At 66.3% G+C, this 17,200-nt stretch overlaps 2 protein-coding genes across 5 annotated transcripts in view; one reads left to right on the top strand and one right to left on the bottom strand.

Annotated features, from left to right (window-relative positions):
- LOC122425014 overlaps positions 1-8,312 on the bottom strand; it is a 25,797-nt gene extending 17,485 nt beyond the window's left edge. The window contains exons 1-3 of the mRNA XM_043443296.1: positions 8,280-8,312; positions 7,967-8,210; positions 7,574-7,864 (exon numbers count right to left, since the gene is read on the bottom strand). Of these exons, the coding sequence (XP_043299231.1) occupies positions 7,574-7,864; positions 7,967-8,210; positions 8,280-8,312 (568 nt within the window). The remainder of the gene's footprint in view (positions 1-7,573; positions 7,865-7,966; positions 8,211-8,279) is intronic.
- On the top strand, positions 4,439-17,200 carry GATA2 (GATA binding protein 2). 4 transcript variants are annotated; one of them, XM_043442837.1, is made up of 6 exons: positions 4,439-4,783; positions 10,498-10,774; positions 11,149-11,790; positions 13,141-13,286; positions 15,100-15,225; positions 15,543-17,200. In XM_043442837.1, exons 2-6 carry the CDS (start codon positions 10,546-10,548, stop codon positions 15,840-15,842), a joined length of 1,443 nt encoding a protein of 480 aa, XP_043298772.1. In that variant the 5' UTR covers positions 4,439-4,783; positions 10,498-10,545; the 3' UTR covers positions 15,843-17,200. The 4 variants fall into 4 exon arrangements, with proteins under 4 accessions (XP_043298772.1, XP_043298774.1, XP_043298773.1 ...); XM_043442839.1 differs by lacking the exon at positions 4,439-4,783 and adding an exon at positions 7,513-7,637; XM_043442838.1 differs by lacking the exon at positions 4,439-4,783 and adding an exon at positions 9,090-9,240.

Here is a 17,200-nt window from a genome sequence, read left to right as displayed (position 1 = left end):
GCACTGCTGAGGAGCCCCTGATGAGGGAGATGGGCAGGCCGAGCTCCACCTGGAAGCCCGCTGGGGCCGTGGCCTCCTGTTGCCCGCTCACAGCAATTCATCATCGCACCTGCTGACAAGGCTGGGGCGGTTATCTTGTATTATGAGTGAAGTCTCCCACGGCCCAGGCGGGGGACAGGCCGGGCTCCCTGAGGACCGGGCTCCGGCCCCCGCCCTCGCAAACACACGGCGGGGGTCTTCAAGCCCCCACCCCTAGACTTGGAGGCCACAGCAGGGCAGTGGAGCCAAGCAGCCCGGGGACCGTGGGTGGTGGGCAGGGGGTAAGAGTGGAGCAGAGATGCCGGGGCCGGCCCACCTGCCAGCATTCCCTGGACCCCCAAGGATTCCAGGGCTGAGCTGCTGCCGGGAACAAGCCAGCCCTCCACCCCCGGGAGCCAGCAGAGTCACAGACCCGGCGAGTTTACATTGCGCCCAGTCCGCACTGCGAGAGAAACACCCAGTACAGACGGAGAACAGAGGGCCAGGCAGGGCGACACCGGGCAGAGAGCCCGGACGGGAATGTTCCGGCCCCAGAGCGCGCGGAGACGGTCCCTGTGGCCGTAGCAGGAGACGGGGACACCGGGTCTGAGGGTCAGTGAGGCCTGTTAGGTAGGTTCTCCAGGGTCCTTCTGAGAGGTGATCTTGCTGCCAAATAGGCTGCCTGGCGTTGACAGGAGCCCGCGTCTGTAATTTCCTGCCGATCCATCCATCCTTTCGACAGACACTTGGGGGACATGTCCCGAGGACCGGCGGGCCTGGGGACGCATTGGTGGCGGACAGAGACCCCCGCCCGCCGCTCCCGCGCGGGGCCGCCAGGGGGCGCGCCGCGCCCGCGCGCCGGGGGTCGCGGGCCCGGCCGGGGGGCGGGGCGGGGGCGGGGCGGCGCCGCAGGTGGGGTGACTTTGGGTTTGACCTGCCTGGCGACGAGCTAATCCCGGCGTATAATAGGCTCCGGGGAGACAGGGAAAATGGCTGCGGCGCTATCTGCGTCGCCATGGGGACCATCGCGTGTGCGTGCGTGTGTCCATGTCGGTGCGCGCGCACGCCTGGAGAGCACTGCCTTTGTGGGCGGCGCGGGTCGCTCGCGGCGCGGGGACCTCTGGCGGCGGGGCTCCGGTCTCTCTCGCTGCAGGTCCTGAGCGATGGGGCTCTGGGGCCCCGGGCAGGCGCGCCCCGGGGCGGTCAGGGACCCCTGGGTGTTGCCGAACTCCTCATTTGGGTCACAGGCAGCTCATGGTACCTGGCACACGCCGCCTCTGGCTGGAGGGGGGCCGGCTGGTGTGTGCGGGGGGTGGGGGGCGCACCCACAGGCAGGCCCAGGGACGGCCCCTCCCTGCCCCCTCCCCAGGACACACAGCAGATGCACGAGGCCGCAACCATCCTCGTGCACACCTGCGCACAGAGTCACGCGTGGAGGCACGCGCCTAGGAGCATGTGGACCCGAGGGCCTGTGGCACACCCGCGCCCGGATACACACCTCCTGGCCTGGTGGCAGGCGACACCTCCTCCCGTGTGCACTCCTAGACGGCCTTACGGAGGGCAGGCACGTGGAGAGCCCCCCAACCACGCCTGCACGCACAGGCTGGCACAACCGCTCCTCGCACGTGTCTGCTCACGCTGGGGCACACGCATGCCCGCACGCTCACGCAGCACCCTTTCTCAGGCAGCCTCACCTGGACCACCCCCGCACTTGGCTTGAGCACACACCCCCGCTTCTTCATCTCACACTTGTTCGACGTGCCCGCAGGTACGCCAACACCCCTGCTCGTTCGGTGCCCACCCACTGGCACACCGCCCTGCTCATCTGCACACGCTGGGCACACCCGGGGACACACACTCGGGTGCCCTCGGCAGGCAGGCAGGCCGGCGGCCCGCGCACCGGGCGCCCGAATGCCCCCCACGGACGGCTATCTGCCTGCCCATCAACGCGCGGATCTGCGGTGGTAAATGATGCATTCGATGGCGGGCGCATTTGTTGTGCGCGCTCTGAAAGGGCTCCGATAATCTGGAAGGCAGAGATAAGGAACACCATTTATTCCGCGGCACTTTGGAAACAATTCCCTAACCCTGTACAGCCCCATTCTCGGGCAGCCTCCGGGAGCCGGGCAGATAACGATTGGCTATTCATTATCTTCGCCGGGAACAAAGATTAGCCGGCCGAGATGAAAAATTACCCCCGGACAGCGGCACAGCCCCGCGCGGACCCCCCTGCCCGAGCCTTGGGGCCCCGCCCGCCTGCCCGCGGGCTCCCCGCTCACGCCCTCCGGGCCGGCGGGCCTGGGCACTCAAGGGTGCTCGGAAGTACGGTGGGGGGGGGGGGGCGGTGTGCGGCTGGCGGTCCGTCCTGTCTGCCACCCGCCCAGTCTGTCTTCCAGCGCCCCTCTCTCCCCTCCTTCCCCGGGGGGCCCTTTCTCCGCTCTCCCTCCCCACCGAGGTCTAGGAGCCCCTCGGGTGCCCTCCTCTCTGTATCTCTTGTCTCTCTGACCGCGTCTCTTTCTCGGGTTAACACTTTCACTGCTTTCCTTCCCATCTCTCCAACCCTTTCTGCCACTTTTTTTTTTCTTTCTGCTACTTTTTGATTCTTTCTGTCCCCCAGGGTCCCCCAACCCTCCACCAGGCCCTCTGTTGCTACTGCTTTTTACAGCCTGTCCTGGGGTCCGCCTGCTTTGTCCCCTTCACCGGTCTCTCTGGGCCTTTCTAGCACAGACTCTGCATGTCTCTCCATCCACCCTAGGGAGGCTCCAGCCCTGCCGGGAAGGGAGGTGGTAACTGGGGTGGAGACGGGGAATTCCCCCTCCCAGGGAGCAGGGCAGACTAGAAAAGGCCCTGTAGACACCGCGCCTGCTGGGTTTGTGGGGGTGCGCTCCTGCGCCCCCTCCCCGCCCCCCCCTCCACGGAGGCCACCTCATTAGAGCGGTTATTCAGCATGGCGCTGGCTTTGGCAGATAAGCCTTATCAGCTCATCTCCCCCTCCCACAGACAGACAGCGAGTGCCCTCGCAAATGGCACCCTGGTTCCGCTGGCGGCCTGCCCTGCTGGTCAGGGAAGGTGCGCCGGCAGGCGATCTGGAAGACACACGCAGTGTTGCCCAGAGACACACTCCTCCACAGCCTGCGGACACAGAGCAGCACTGGGAGGAGTCACACACGGCTCCCAGATAGACCCACGCACATGGATGCCCACAGCCCAGTTCACTGACACGGGGACCCAGAGACCTACCGCCCCACTCCTGTGTGTGTCCACAGGGACAGGCAGCAGCGTGTACACAGACTCCTGGAAACACCCACTCCCTATCACAAGCTCCTCGGTCACACTGATCTCACAGATGCACAGGGGCACACGTCCAACTCCAGCGCTGCTCCCGCCCTCCCGCCCTCCCGAGTGCAGCGGGTCGCCTCTGAAACAGCCACACACAACACACAAACTCGCAGGGACCCACAGAACAGAGACTATACACAAAGTATCCAGGACCCACAAGAGGAAGCAGACAGACTCATATAGTCTCAGCTCTGCAGACTTCCCTTCCACAGTGCTCACAAATGCCCACAGATACGCACGGGCACTCAGCCCAGAGGACTCACAGCCACCACCAGCTTCCGAGAAAGCCCCCCGTGCAGCGATGCCCGCTGCCTCGGCAGCTCGGACACACCTCACACCTGGGCAAGCGCTTCCCAGGCTTTTGGAGGCAAAGCACTTTGTCTCTGGGCCGGAGGTCGCCAAGGGCACTTTCACTCTCCCTGGGCAGCTGGGATGGGGCTCCAGCTACTGTGCTGAATCTCTTGGTAGGAACTTCGGAAGTTCAAGAACTGGCCTTCCTAGCTCCCAACCCCAGGAGTTTCTTGGGGTGAAGACTCCCCGCTCCTCCACCCAGCCTCCCAAGAACAGCTCTCTGCCCCCACCGCCCGCTCACTCCAGGGCTCTCCTGGGAAGGGCCAGGCGGTGCCTCAAACTCCACTTCTAAAATCCTCTGGCGTGCTCTGGAGTTGGGGTGGGGTAGAGGTGGGCCAGGGCGTGGGCTTTGTTTACACCCAGCCTCATCAGCCTGGGAGTGAATGTCAGGTGTGCGTCAAGCTACATTTGAGTGTGTGCACGTCGGTGTGACCCAAACCTCCTGCCCGAGGATGTCCATCCGCGCCGAGTGTGCTAATGCGTGTCCACGACGTACGTGTGGCCGTGTGACCGGAGGTGGGTCGGGGGAGGAGCAGGCATCTGTGTGCGTGCGTGTGTGAGCGCGTGTGCCCATGTCTCTGGCGGTCCCGGGGGGGAGAGTCTCGGAAGACAGACCGCACGCCTCTCTGAGCACATCCCGGCGTGTGCGCCCCTGCCAGGGCGGGAGTGGGCTGGAGTGGAGGCGACTGGGAGAGGCGCCCTGAGTGCCCACCGCCCCCCGGCCGCTGCGGCTGGACCAGGGAGGCTGGGCGCCGAGCCCTGGGCACCCTCCTGCCTGCCCCCCGCGGCGCTCCCGCCTCCCCCTCACCCCCAAAGTGCTGTCGAAATAAAAGCAGACCGCGGCGGCGGGGGGCAGGGAGGGCCAGCGCTGCCGGGCTCACCGCTCACGTCTCCTCCTGGCTGCCGTCGCCCCGTCATCCACCCCGCAAACAAAAGCCGCCCGCCGCACACCAAGAGGCCGCTCTCCGCGCCGCCCGGGCCCCGCTGGTGACTCGGCCTGCCGCGCGGCGCCCTGGGCGCCCTGCTCTGCCCCAGCCCCGGCCGCCCGGGGGCGCCGCCCACCTCATCTCGCTTGGTAAGTCGACCCTCCGCCTGGCCAGGGCCCTGCCAGCCCCAGGCTCGGCCCACCTGGCATCCTAGTCGCGCGGTCCGCCTGGCCCGGTGCCCCCCAACATGTGGCCTTCAGGGCTTGCCCTAGCTATCCGAGCGCCTGGAACCCCAGGTCATAGGGGCCAAAACCGGAGAGAGCATTTGGGCAGTTGTGGCCAGCAGGCCTTCCCATTTCTCAAACGGAGCCGTAGGCCCCGAGTCGCGGTTACTCAGACGCAGAGAGCACCGTCCCGCCCCAGCTCCGGGGCTGGGCCCTTTGTGTTGGCCGCCCCCCACCTCCAGGCCGCGGCAGCGATGCGCCTGAGCCGGGCAGCCGATCGTGGGCTGCACCTGCCGGCTGGTCCCGTGCGCCGGCTTTGCGCGGCTTAACCCGGCGCGCTCTTGCGTGCGCCCCCGCGCGCCGCACCCGCGGCCCTTTATCTTGTGTGGCTGGGGTGCGGGTGGCGAGAACCTGGGGTCTGGAAGTCTCCCCCCTCACCCTGTGCCGGAGTCGGAATCCTTTTAGTGGAATTTCAATAAGAATGGGGCCGCCGCCGGCTCGGGGATCTCCCTCCGGGGAGGCGGGAGGCGTAGACGGCGGGGGTCTGGGTTTGTCTACACCCAGGGCATTTAGAGTCGTTCCGCAGAGGTCAGGCTTGAACTCCAGGTTGCCCCAACCGCGAGGGGAGAGGTCTGGCACTCAGGGCCCCCGGATGCTGCGGCCGCTCCTTTCCCGGAAAACACGGAAGGAAATTCGTTGTTTTGGAAAAAGCCAGGTCTCCGGGGGTCGGGGACATCTGGCCGTGAGCTCTGGTCTACGCAGGCTCTTCGCGCTGGGATTCGTTCATGAGTAGTCAGGATCCAAGAAGCAGGAAGGGCCAGCGGCAGCCCGGGCGTCTGGGGCGCGTTTCCCAGCCGGGTTGACAAATTGCAGACAAATTGCATCTAACGAAACGGATTTACCCGTTGTCCTACTGCCGGGCTGCAGGGCCGCCAGGCCTCCGAGCAAACCGTGGCCGTTCGCGGAGGAGGGGGAATCGCGCTTGATTGCCTGCAGGTCTCAGCAGGGCCCCACGCTGTCGGGCTTGGAGGTGCCGGGTAGAACCTCCCAAGATCACCCAGGAGCCTGGGCCCAGGGTGCCGACACACGTAGGACGTTGGGCCCTGGTCTTTATGATTCACAAAGGCCCAGAACATAGAGGGAGTGGGAGAATCAGCAGGGAGGCGGGAGAGAGGGTGAGTTGGAGTTTAGGGCTGGAAGTGAACCTGAAGGAGCAGGGGCAGCTGTTGGTTCCTGGTCCCCGCTCGGGGGTGCCCCTCTGGAGGATGGCTGAGGCCCGATCTCAGGCCTTGCCTTGGAGACTTCTGAACCCCTCTGGCCAGAGCAGTCCCCTCTTCTTCCTCAGGAGCCCTCAAGTCACACTGCCAGAGTGGAGCTGGGGGGTGCTGCTGGGGGGCAAATTAAATATCCCTATGGAAGGCAGCTGCTAAGCAAATGGATTTCTTTAAAACGCCCTGCACTGCTGGCCAATTAGATGCCCATGGGAAAAGGTGAGAAGAATTCGGTTACAAAGAAAGGGCGAACTTACGGCCCCAGAGGGGAGCGAAGTTGAAACAAAGGGCGGGGAAGAGGGCTGTCCGGGATGGGGGAGCCCTGGGCAGCTGGGCGCGGGGCTGAGGCTCCAGATGTCTGCACCCCCAGCTCCCTGCGAAAGCACCCAGGCGCCTCCGAGCCACGCTCCACCGGAGAGTCTCCAGTCATTTGAAAAAGGTCGTTAGAAAACTCAGTTTTCGCAGGTGCCCTTCCCCAGTCCTTTGGAGAGTCTTGTTCCCATGTAAGGGAAGGGACAGCTTCAATGAGAGCAAAGGGCAGCGACCCGCATTCGTGACAATCCTTGCGAGTGAACAAAAAAAAAAAAAAAAGAGAGAGAAAGAAGAAGAAAAAAAAAAGGAACACATGCCTCCAAAGTGGGTGTCTGGAGACCCCCAAAGTCCAAGGCCCTAAGTTGACATAAATCCGCTCTCAGCAGCCCCGGATCCCCACTCCAGCCCAGGCCATCCTAGGAGCTGGGAGCTGCCCTCAGCCTCCCTGGAGGTTTGTTCCCGCAGCAGCCATCCGGTGGTCTCACTGCTCAGTGGGGGACGCCCCTGGTTAGCACCCATCGGTCTGTCCAGCGGACACACTCACGGGGACCCCCCCATTACTGGCCGGCTGGGGGCCGAGCTGCCTGGTGCCCTGTTTCCTCTCCCCGCGGGTTCGTTCCTGCGGGAGAAGGCATTAGTCCCGGGTCCAACGCAGGGGCTGTTACCGTGGAGGCCTCGGCCCAGCCGGCCGCCTGCCCGCCTGCCTTCTCCGGGAAGGCGACCCTCCGTTCCCGGGAGACCAGGCTGGGTCCCCCTTTCCCTTTTTTCCTCTAGGCCGGGATTGCAGGAAGGGGGGACTGGGGTGGCTCTCCGGAGGCCCCCCGGCTCGAGCATTGCTTAACTGCGCTGCTAAGCTCCTCTTCGCAGCGATTTTCTGAGCCGCCGAGCGGAGTAATTAAATCCCCCCGTTCGGGCCTCGAGCTGCGCTGGGCCGGCGAGCAGCGCGGGCTGCGGCTCGAGCAGCCACCCACCGGGCAGGTCATTCCATCCCTGCGGTGGCCGGGACGCTGCCCCGGAGGGGCTTCAGTCTGCCCCGGAGGAGCTTGCAGCCGAGCTCGCGGTTATGAAACTGCAGACCCACCCAGCCCCGGAGATCATTTGAACCGCGCTTTGAGGGGGAAAAGGCGATTACCTGCTCTCCTGAAGGCTCGGAACGACCGTCTCCCTGCGAGCCGACGCTGGGATCGCGGCCGGCGGTAAGCTTCCGCTCGGCTCCGGCGTTCACCACCTCGCGGCCGGCCTGCGAGTCCGGGGCCTCCCGCGCTCGGTCCCCGAGTTTGAACTCCATGGGGCGGCCTTTCCGGACACCGGGGATTGTCCCCGGTGCCGCGTTGTCTTTGAGAAGCCCCTGCCGGGCTCTGAGGAGGCACGGCAGGCTGGACGCTTCGCGGCGATCGCGTTTTACGCGTTGATGAATCGTAAGCTACAGGCAGGGAGGAGAGACAGACGTACAGAGAGACCGCGGGTCCGGGCCAGGCCGCGCGCGTTTTGGGCGCGCGAGCCGGGAGGCGCCGAGGCCACTCACCTGCGCCGGCCGGCAGCCGAGGCTCGGCGCTCAGGGCCTCGAGCTCTCGCTCCCGGCCCCGGTGCGCCTTACGCGGCGAGCGCCGGCCTCCTCTCCTGCGAAGCGGAGTTCCGAGAAGCCCGGCCCCGCGCTCCCCGGAGCAGGAGGCGCGGCGGGCGGCCAGGGCAGACGTGTCTCCAAGGGCCAGAGACGCTCGGGTTCCCTCGGCCCAGGGCTCTGCACCCCTGTCCCCCCGCTCCTTTACCTACGCCAGGGCCTCGGGCAGAAGGAGACCGCGGGACGCCGAGGCAGGGGGAGGCCCCCATGGCGCTGCCGAAGCTGGCCTTGGAGGGGGTGACGGGGGCATGCTGGCGGAGCCCGGCCTGGCCTGGTGCCCCCCGAGCCGAGGGGACCGAGGGCTTTCCTCCCTCCTCAGATTATTAAAAAGTTCATTTCCTGGCGAATCGGGTGACGTCAGGGGCCCGGCGTCGCGGTGGCGGGGCTGCCCGGCCGGAGAAGCCGCCTCCAGTTACCCAATTACCGACTGTCAATCCCACCGCCCCTCCCCCCGCCTCCCGGGGGTGGCCGGGACCCCGGCCCTCCCCCCTGCCGCGGGCCCACCTAGCATCCCTCTGGGCTTCTACCCCCGAGGTCCGTGGGCCCAGCGAGGGGAGAGGGGCTGGAGGACGTCGGTGACTCCCCGTTACCCCCGCACCTGTTCCAGGCCCCCTCCCCAATTTCCCTTTCCCGACCCCCTCCCTGGGCGCCTCGGTCTCCTGTCTGTACAATGGGAGCGAGCAGAGACAGCGGCACGCGGGGCCGGGTTCACCCGCGGCTGCATCTCCGGACTGGACGTTTGTGGAGAGCAGTTCCAGGTGGCTGAGGTCTTAGTTCTCAGACCACCGTCTCCTTCTGCCCAGGGGCCGCCTTAGGGACCCCCCCCCCCACCCCACCCCCCAGGAAGAAAAATGCCTCCTCCTGCCCCGAGGCGTCTCCTTCGAGCCGGCGCCGGCGCCAGTCCGGGTCTGCACGGCCTCGCCCCAGGCAGTTCGGCCCGTCGGTCTGCGAAGGCCACGCCCGGGAAGGGGGCGCCCCCTCCCCCTCCCCGGAGCCCCAGCCAGGCCACCTCCACCGGGTCCAGCGGTCCTAAGAGGCCTCTTGCCCGAGGCCCAGGGGCCCACGGGGGGGGCCCTGGAGTTCCTGCCCCTCGCTGCTCCTGACCCGCAGCTGTCCTCCGACCCCCTGGCCCCCGGTCTGGCCAGAGCCCCCGCTGGAGGACGGGACGGCCTGGGGAGGTAGGTGGACCACCGCGGCCACGTTCAGTGGTAAAGGAGGCGGGGTCCGAGAGTGGACGGACTGGGGTCCCCGGGAGAGGACACCCGAACACCCAGAGGGTGCGCCCAGGCTCCCGGGGAGGGAGCCCGGTTGGAGGGTAGTTACTGGGAGCAGGGCCCGGAGGGTAGGGGGACCACGCGGGCCTGGAGAAGGGGGCGCAGCAGCCGGCCGCGGGGCGCGGGTCCTGGGGCGGGGGGGACGTCGGCAGCAGGGGCCGCCGGGAGGGGGCGGGCGGGCGCGGGGGGCGGCCCGCGGGCGCGTCCGGAGTCCGCGGCCCGGGAGCCGCGGGCAGGCCAATGGGGGGCGGAGGCTGGGCGGCGCGCGGCGCTGATTGGCTGGCGCGCGCTTCTTAGGCGCGCGCGGCCCCCGCTTCATGTCTGTGCCGGAGCCGCGAGCTGGCGCCAGCGCGGCCGGACGATGCGGAGCGGCCGGAGCCGGGCGGGCCCGAGGCCGAGGCGCGCGCTGACCCTCGCTCGCACCCCGTGAACCCCTCCGGCCCGCCGGACGCGCCGTCCCCGAGCCCGCGCCGAGCCCGCACCCCTCCCGCGCCGCTGCGTCTGTAAGTTCGGGCTCCGAGAGCTGGCGGGGCGGGGGTGGGGGGCCTGGGGCGCGCCTGGCTCCGAGAGGTCACTACGGGGGCCGGGCCGCGGGTGACCGCTGTGCGGAGCCTCGGTGAGAAGTTCGGCTTGTGTCGCCGGGGAGCGCGCGGGGGGCTGGCCCTTGGTCCGTGGGGCTGCGTGTGTGTGTGTGTGTGTGTCTGGGGGGGCGAGGTCAGCGCCAAGAGTAGTTTTGTGAGTGTCACCAGCATCGTGCGGCCCGCGGGGGCCCCCCGGGCGCCGGGCTTTAACTTTTTAGTCTGCGTTTATACGTTTGTGCACAGGGATGGAGCGGGGCGGCATGGTGCGGGGCGGGGTGGGGGTGACTAAAGTGCGGCTCTCTACGTGCGGTGGGGTCACTGGTGCCGCGGTTTTGTCCCCGCGCGTGACCCCGTGCGCAGAAGCGTGTGGCTCTGGGTACCCGGGTCACCGCGTGAGCGTGCGTGGCTGAGCCGGCTCCCCCCGCCCCTCCTTTCGTTTTGAGCTCTGGGCTTTCCTCCCACCCGGGACTGGTCCGCGGCTGAGCTCGGCTGGGGCGCAGCGGCGCGCGGGACGCCTCACGGCGGGGCTTGAGGGGTGTCCGGCCGCGGCGGCACCCCTCACGCCCCCTCCGTCGTGCAGGCGCGCCGCCACCGCCTCCGCGCAGACCCCGCGCCTCCGCCGCCCGCCATGGAGGTGGCTCCCGAGCAGCCGCGCTGGATGGCGCACCCCGCCGTGCTGAACGCGCAGCACCCCGACACGCACCACCCGGGCCTGGCGCACAACTACATGGAGCCGGCGCAGCTGCTGCCGCCCGACGAGGTGGACGTCTTCTTCAACCACCTCGACTCGCAGGGCAACCCCTACTACGCCAACCCGGCCCACGCGCGAGCGCGCGTCTCCTACAGCCCGGCGCACGGTGAGCCCCGGGCCCGAGGGTGACCGGGAGCCCGGACGCCCAGCGGCCGGCGTGGGACGCGGGGAGGCCCGCTGCCTGTTTCCTGGTTGTGGGGTCCGATAAATCGGGGCGGGAAAGGAGGGGGCAGCGGCCTCTTCTGGAGGCTCCGGGCCCCTGGGGCTTCTGCCCGTTTTCAGCTGGCCTGCGGGGGGAGGGGGCCCTCCAGGCTCATCCAGGGGTCCTTCTGTGCTGCTTATCCTTCAGCTGGGGACTGACGCTCCTGATGAATTGCCAGTTGGGGTGTTATGTTTCTGGTTGTCTTTGGGGAGGGGTCGCGGTCGTGGGGCATCCAGGCTACCCCCACCGGCTCACCCTGACGCCCCCTCCGCCCGCAGCCCGCCTGACCGGAGGCCAGATGTGCCGCCCGCACTTGCTGCACAGCCCGGGGCTGCCCTGGCTGGACGGGGGCAAGGCAGCGCTCTCCGCGGCTGCCGCACACCACCACAACCCCTGGACCGTGAGCCCCTTCTCCAAGACGCCCCTGCACCCCTCGGCCGCCGGAGGCCCCGGGGGCCCCCTGTCCGTGTACCCAGGGGCCGGGGCTGGGGGCGGGGGCGGCGGCAGCTCTGTGGCCTCCCTGACCCCCACCGCAGCCCACTCTGGCGCCCACCTCTTCGGCTTCCCGCCCACGCCCCCCAAGGAAGTGTCTCCGGACCCCAGCACCACTGGGGCTGCGTCGCCGGCCTCCTCCTCCGCAGGGGGGAGCGCCGCCCCCCGGGGAGACGACAAGGACGGCGTCAAGTACCAGGTGCCGCTGGGAGAGAGCATGAAGATGGAAGGCGGCAGCCCCCTGCGCCCGGGCCTGGCCGCCATGGGCACCCAGCCTGCCACTCACCACCCCATCCCCACCTACCCCTCCTACGTGCCAGCCGCCGCCCACGACTACGGCAGCGGGCTCTTCCACCCCGGAGGCTTCCTGGGTGGCCCGGCCTCCAGCTTCACCCCGAAGCAACGGAGTAAGGCCCGCTCATGCTCAGGTGAGGGGAGGACCCGGGGCCTCCCGGGAGTGGGGAGGGCTCGCGCTTCGGAGGGAGGGGGCTGAGACGCGGGCGAGGGGCCCCCAAGCGATGGGTGAGTCCCCAGAACGGGGAGAAGGTGCCTGCCGACCTCGCCCTTTTCTTAGGTGCTTCCGGTGGCCCTAGAGTTTGCTTTCTGTCCGCATTCCTTACCCTCCCCTCCAAGGTGGGCCACTGCCCGCCCAGGGGTCCCCCATCCCTTCCCTGAGCCTAAAGCGAACCTCTCGCGACGGTGTGAGAGGGAACGCCAGGTGCAGGGAGTGTGGCGTGGCGGATCGGACACGTCCGTGTGTCCGTGAGTGTCGGTGCTGCGCTGGGTGCCCTCCGCCCTCCTCGGGGCTCCTGACCCTTAAGGAATCTAGATCTGCAACTTGATCAGGCCGGTCTCGGGATCTCATGGCTCCCAATCTCCTGGGGAGAGTCCCCCCTGAGGCCAAATTCCCGGGACCGGCCAGCTCCCTGCCCCCTGGCGTGTCCTTCCCTCTCCCTCCCCAGGGCTGGGGGGTCAGGGGCTGCCTCTGCCCGGGGCCATGGGAACTGGCTGGAGCCGGCTGGGCAGCAGACACCGAGGCTGCTATGGGGCTCCTGCCGTCCTCACCTCCTTCCAGCCCCTTCAAGACCACTTGTAGATTGTTCGCTCCAGAGTCCAGAAGCCACACATTCCTGCCCGTGTGGGCTGACGATGTAAACGATGTGGGGAGGAACGTGCAGGGTCACCTCGCACTGAGGCCGCCGCCCGTGTCTGCTGGGGTCCTACCCTGGGGGGCCCTGGTCTGCTCCGGCCAGCTCGCTGGCCTTTTAAGTAGTCCTTTCTCTCAAATTGGTTTTACGTTCTATTCGAATTCCAGATGGTCTTTTCACAACAACAAAACAAAATACCACCCCCAGCAGCCGCCCCGCGAGGTCGCTCAGTCCACTCAGCCCAAAAACGAAAGGGCTGAGTATTTACTTCGTTTGAAAGACCAGCAACTTCCATCCCAGTCCAGGGCCTCGGCGGAAGGCAAGGGAGGCTGGGGAGAGAGAAGGAAGTGACCGAGGACAGGGCTGGACAGCAGAATCTGAGGGCCCGCGACAGGGACCCGGAGAGGCAGCCGCAGCGGGGGAGAGAGGACGGGGCGGAGGGGAGAGGGACTCGAGGGAGCCCAGCCTCCGGCCGGCCCGAGCCGAAGCCCTGAGCAGAACCCCCGGGGCCCGCTGCCCTCCCCTCTGAACCCCACCTCCTGGTCCCTCTCCAGCCCGGCTGGAGCTAAGCGTCTGCCGCCCCCGGAGCAGCCTGGCCCGTGTGACCCCGTGTTCCCCGTCCCCTTGCAGAAGGCCGGGAGTGTGTCAACTGCGGGGCCACGGCCACCCCTCTGTGGCGGCGGGACGGCACGGGCCACTACCTATGCAACGCCTGCGGCCTCTACCACAAGATGAACGGGCAGAACCGGCCGCTCATCAAGCCCAAGCGGAGGCTGGTGAGCAGCGCGGGGCCTGGGGCGGGGGAGCAAGGGGCCAGAGTGCCGGCCTGGCCGAGCCCCAGTTAATTACGCAAAAACAAGCCTGCAAATGCAGGTGCTGGAAATCTTTTATCATGAGAATCACTTGCCTGGCGGTTGGGGCAGCCCGGCTTTTTAGGCTAGATTCTTTTCAGGCCCGATTTCCCCTGGGCAGCCCACCTGGTACCTTCAGGGATTCCCCCCCAACACCACCACCAGAGCTGAGCATCCAGGGGCCCAGGTCCCGTCCCCTGGCCTCTGTTAAACTTTTAAAAATAGGGCCGTGAAGTCATGTTCCCTGTAGCCTGGGGCTGCTCTCCCTGGCTTCCCAACACACAGTCTCCTCGTGCTTATTTAAATAAAACACACACACCAACCACCAAAAAAAAACCTGCCCTTTATTATTTTTCCATGGAGTCACCTATACTGTGTATTTTCATTTGAGTGATTTAAAAAAAATGCCCTTTCGGATCTCCTGCCGGAGTTTCCTATCCGGACATCTGCAGCACAAAGATAAGGAAACTTCGCGTATCTGTTTCCGGACTCCGCGAGTTTTCAGTCTCTCTCCTCGGCTCAGTCCTGCCTCTCGCTGGGCTGTTTTGAAATTTCTAATACCCTCCACTCTGCAAATAATGCGTAAAATGCTAAGAATAATAAATATATTTTTTCAGGGCAAAGTGATTTACGAGGGAGGCTTAAATCGCTTGCCGATTTGGGGGCCCCTGTTTTTTTTTTTCCTGGAGCGAGGGCGGGGTGAGGGCCGGCTGGGCGGAGGATGCGAGGCCAGCCCCTGAGTCAGAATTCCAGCTCCGGCTGCTTACTCACCCTCACCCCTTCCCGCCCGGGGCTGCAGGCTGGCCCCTCTGGACCAGGCTGGGGCCTGGGGTCACGCCTGCCCCTGCTGGCCTGGTCTCCCCGCCCCCAGCCTGCCTGCCCGCGGTTCCCTGAGATGTGCTGCTGCTGTGGGGCTGGAGAGGGTGTCTGCTTTCTGGGGTGAAGCTCCTCAGCCCGCCTCTGGGGTGGGGGGCGCCTGCCACTGTCTTCTCCCCCAGGAGCCTGAGGCTCCGGGTCAGGCTGCACTCCCCGAGGGGCTGGGGGCAGGCGGGACCCTGGGGCCTAGGGGACAGGGCGCTAGACACGCAGATCGGCGTTGTCCAGTAAGTTGTGACCGAGAGACGTCTTCTGGGTGTGCACCATCCAGTGTGGTCGCCTCCAGCGGTGCTGTGATTAGGGATCCCCTCAAATGTGGCTGAGACTGAAGAAGCTCTATTTGTAACTTGGTTAAACTGTAGTTGAGTTGAATTTAAATGGCCACGTGTCCAGTGGCTACCGCGCTGGGCCGTGTGCAGCTCGACTCCCGAGCGTTTCCCGTCCCTGCCCTGGGCAGCTGCGGGGCCCTGTCGTCTGGCCCTGGGGCTTTGGACTTGTCCAGGACTGTGGATTTTGTGGGAATGCAGCCCCAGCTCGGGGCGCCCAGGGGGATGGGCAGCCGTCTAGAGGGGCTCCCTCTCTGAGCCTCGGTTCCCGTCTGCAGCATTCGTTCGGGGGCTGAGGGAGTGGCTACTTTCCCCTTGCAGCTCTTGCAGCCCCTTTGGTTCCGAGAGCGCTTTATTCTGCAGTTTTGTGACGGTTTAGGTTTCTGATTCTGAGATGCAGAGACTCCTGTGAGATTTGGGCTTCTGGGCTCAGTGGGTTGGGGAAGGGAGCCGGGGTGGCGTGAGGGTCAGGAGGGAGGTCGCGGGGGGCCGTGGGAGCCCCGCTTGCTGACCCCGCCCCGCCCCGCCCCGCCCAGTCGGCCGCCAGGAGAGCGGGCACCTGTTGTGCAAACTGTCAGACGACCACCACCACCTTATGGCGCCGGAACGCCAACGGGGACCCCGTGTGCAACGCCTGCGGCCTCTACTACAAGCTGCACAACGTGAGTCCCCGCCCCTCCCCGGGGACCGCGGGCTTTGTGCGGCCTGGGCCGCCCGCCCCAGCGTGGCTTGGCTTGGGAAGCGAGCGCCAGAAGGGCTTCCCACGAGGGGGGCGAGCTTGCTGGAGGACGCCCCCCGTGGTCGGCCATCTCTGCTCGGAAGCAAAGCCTGCAGTGGGTGGGCGCCTTTCTTGGCAGGGAGGGCGGGAAGATCCTGGAGGGCAGTGGGCCTTGAGCAGGGGCCCCCCTGGGCCAGGCTGGGGGTACGGTCTGGCCAGGAGGGGAGCTCTGGCCTCTGAAAGCTCTGTGTGGCCCCCTAGGTGAACAGGCCGCTGACCATGAAGAAGGAAGGCATTCAGACCCGGAACCGGAAGATGTCCAGCAAGTCCAAGAAGAGCAAGAAAGGGTCTGAGTGCTTTGAGGAGCTGTCCCGGTGCGTGCAGGACAAGGCCTCCCCATTCAGCGCCGCCGCCCTCGCGGGACACATGGCGCCCGTGGGCCACCTGCCGCCCTTCAGCCACTCCGGACACATCCTGCCCACCCCGACGCCCATCCACCCCTCCTCCAGCCTGTCCTTCGGCCACCCCCACCCGTCTAGCATGGTGACCGCCATGGGCTAGGGACCACCCCCATGGACCGACGGATGGACGCCACGGACGCGCTCCCAGGGCGCGGGGGGACCTGGTGCCCAGCCGGCCGGCCCACCCCAAGACCGCAGCCCCCCCCGCCCAGCTGGACACGCACGGCCGTCACTGTGAAGCTGCTCCCGGGCATGGAGGCGCCCAGGCGGGGTTTCTGCCGAGGACGACTGTGAGCGTGAAGGACGACTCTGAAGAGACACGAGCGGCCGAGGGACACTCGGGGGCCGCGGAGAAGCGGGAGTAGGCGGGGGAATTTATCTGGCTCCGGTTTCTCACAAGGATGGCGAGATTTGGTTCTCGGGGCCAAGTGCCACGTGGCCAGCCCGCCTGCCTGGCTCTGGGGGCCAGGTCTCTGGGGGGACCCGGGCCCCCTCCACAAGCGCCGAACCCAGCTGGGCTGAGCCTCTCCCAGGGGGCCGCGCGGGCCTCAGAGGGCAGAGACAATCACGGGCGGCCCTGTGTGGATTCCCAGGCCAGGGCTGGGTCACAGGAAGGAAGCGCTTTCTTGAGAGGGGAAACGTCTCCCACATCGCTCCCTGGTCCTGAGGCTGGAGCCAGCCTGACTCGAGCGCCCTCCACAGCCCCGAGCCTCCGCCGCCGCCTCGGCCGGGGGGACCCTGTACATACGTCCTTCTTTCTGCTAGCCCCTGAACCCCCCCCACTTCTCCAACACCGACGCAAAAGAGAAACATAAAAAAAAGAGAAAGCCTGCATAAGCTTAACTCGCTGACGAGTTGTTTTATTTTTAAACTCTTCGGGTCCAGTCAATTGTACATGGCCACGAGTTCCCTTGCTGTGGAAAGGAAGAAAACCTACAAACCGAGGCTGTGGCTGGAGAGACGCTCAGAGCGCACCGTCCTCGGACGGGGAGCGGGGGGCCGGGGCTGCTCCAGGCCTCCGGGGGCTGACCCGGCAGGTGGGTCTGCGCCTGCACCCAGGCGAGGCCCGCAGGCTGCCGGGTCCCTCTGCGCCACGCTGTGGGTGTCTGGACCCTTCCCAAGGTACAGCTGTACATAGCCGTGTCCGAGCGGAGAGTCTGCGCGGGTGCGGCGGCTGGCCGGGGCCGGCCCAGGAAGACGACTGTGCTGGTGTAGGCCAAGTGCAATAGGGGGCACCACAGCCGGAAGTAACTTATTTTGTACTAGTATCCGCATAAGAAGAGGAATCGGCAGTATTTTCTGGTTTTATGTTTTATTTGGCTCGTTTTATTTTGGATTAGTGAACTAAGTTATTGTTAATTATGTACAACATTTATATATTGTCTGTAAAAATTGTATGCTATCTTCCTATTCCTTCAAAGTGAATACTGTTAAGAATAATAAAATACTTTTTGTGAA

This window comes from Cervus canadensis, chromosome 22 (assembly GCF_019320065.1).
Source record: "Cervus canadensis isolate Bull #8, Minnesota chromosome 22, ASM1932006v1, whole genome shotgun sequence".
Taxonomy (NCBI): Eukaryota; Metazoa; Chordata; class Mammalia; order Artiodactyla; family Cervidae; genus Cervus; species Cervus canadensis.
This window is presented reverse-complemented; position numbering and strand designations above follow the sequence as displayed.

What these genes read in the sequence shown, in the direction of transcription:
- GATA2 (XM_043442837.1), top strand. Translation starts at nt 10,546, where the DNA reads ATGGAGGTGGCTCCCGAGCAGCCGCGCTGGATGGCGCACCCCGCCGTG. An exon ending in TCAAGCCCAAGCGGAGGCTG is followed by an intron (nt 13,287 to 15,099) that starts GTGAGCAGCGCG and finishes CGCCCCGCCCAG; the next exon opens with TCGGCCGCCAGGAGAGCGGG. An exon ending in TCTACTACAAGCTGCACAAC is followed by an intron (nt 15,226 to 15,542) that starts GTGAGTCCCCGC and finishes GTGGCCCCCTAG; the next exon opens with GTGAACAGGCCGCTGACCAT.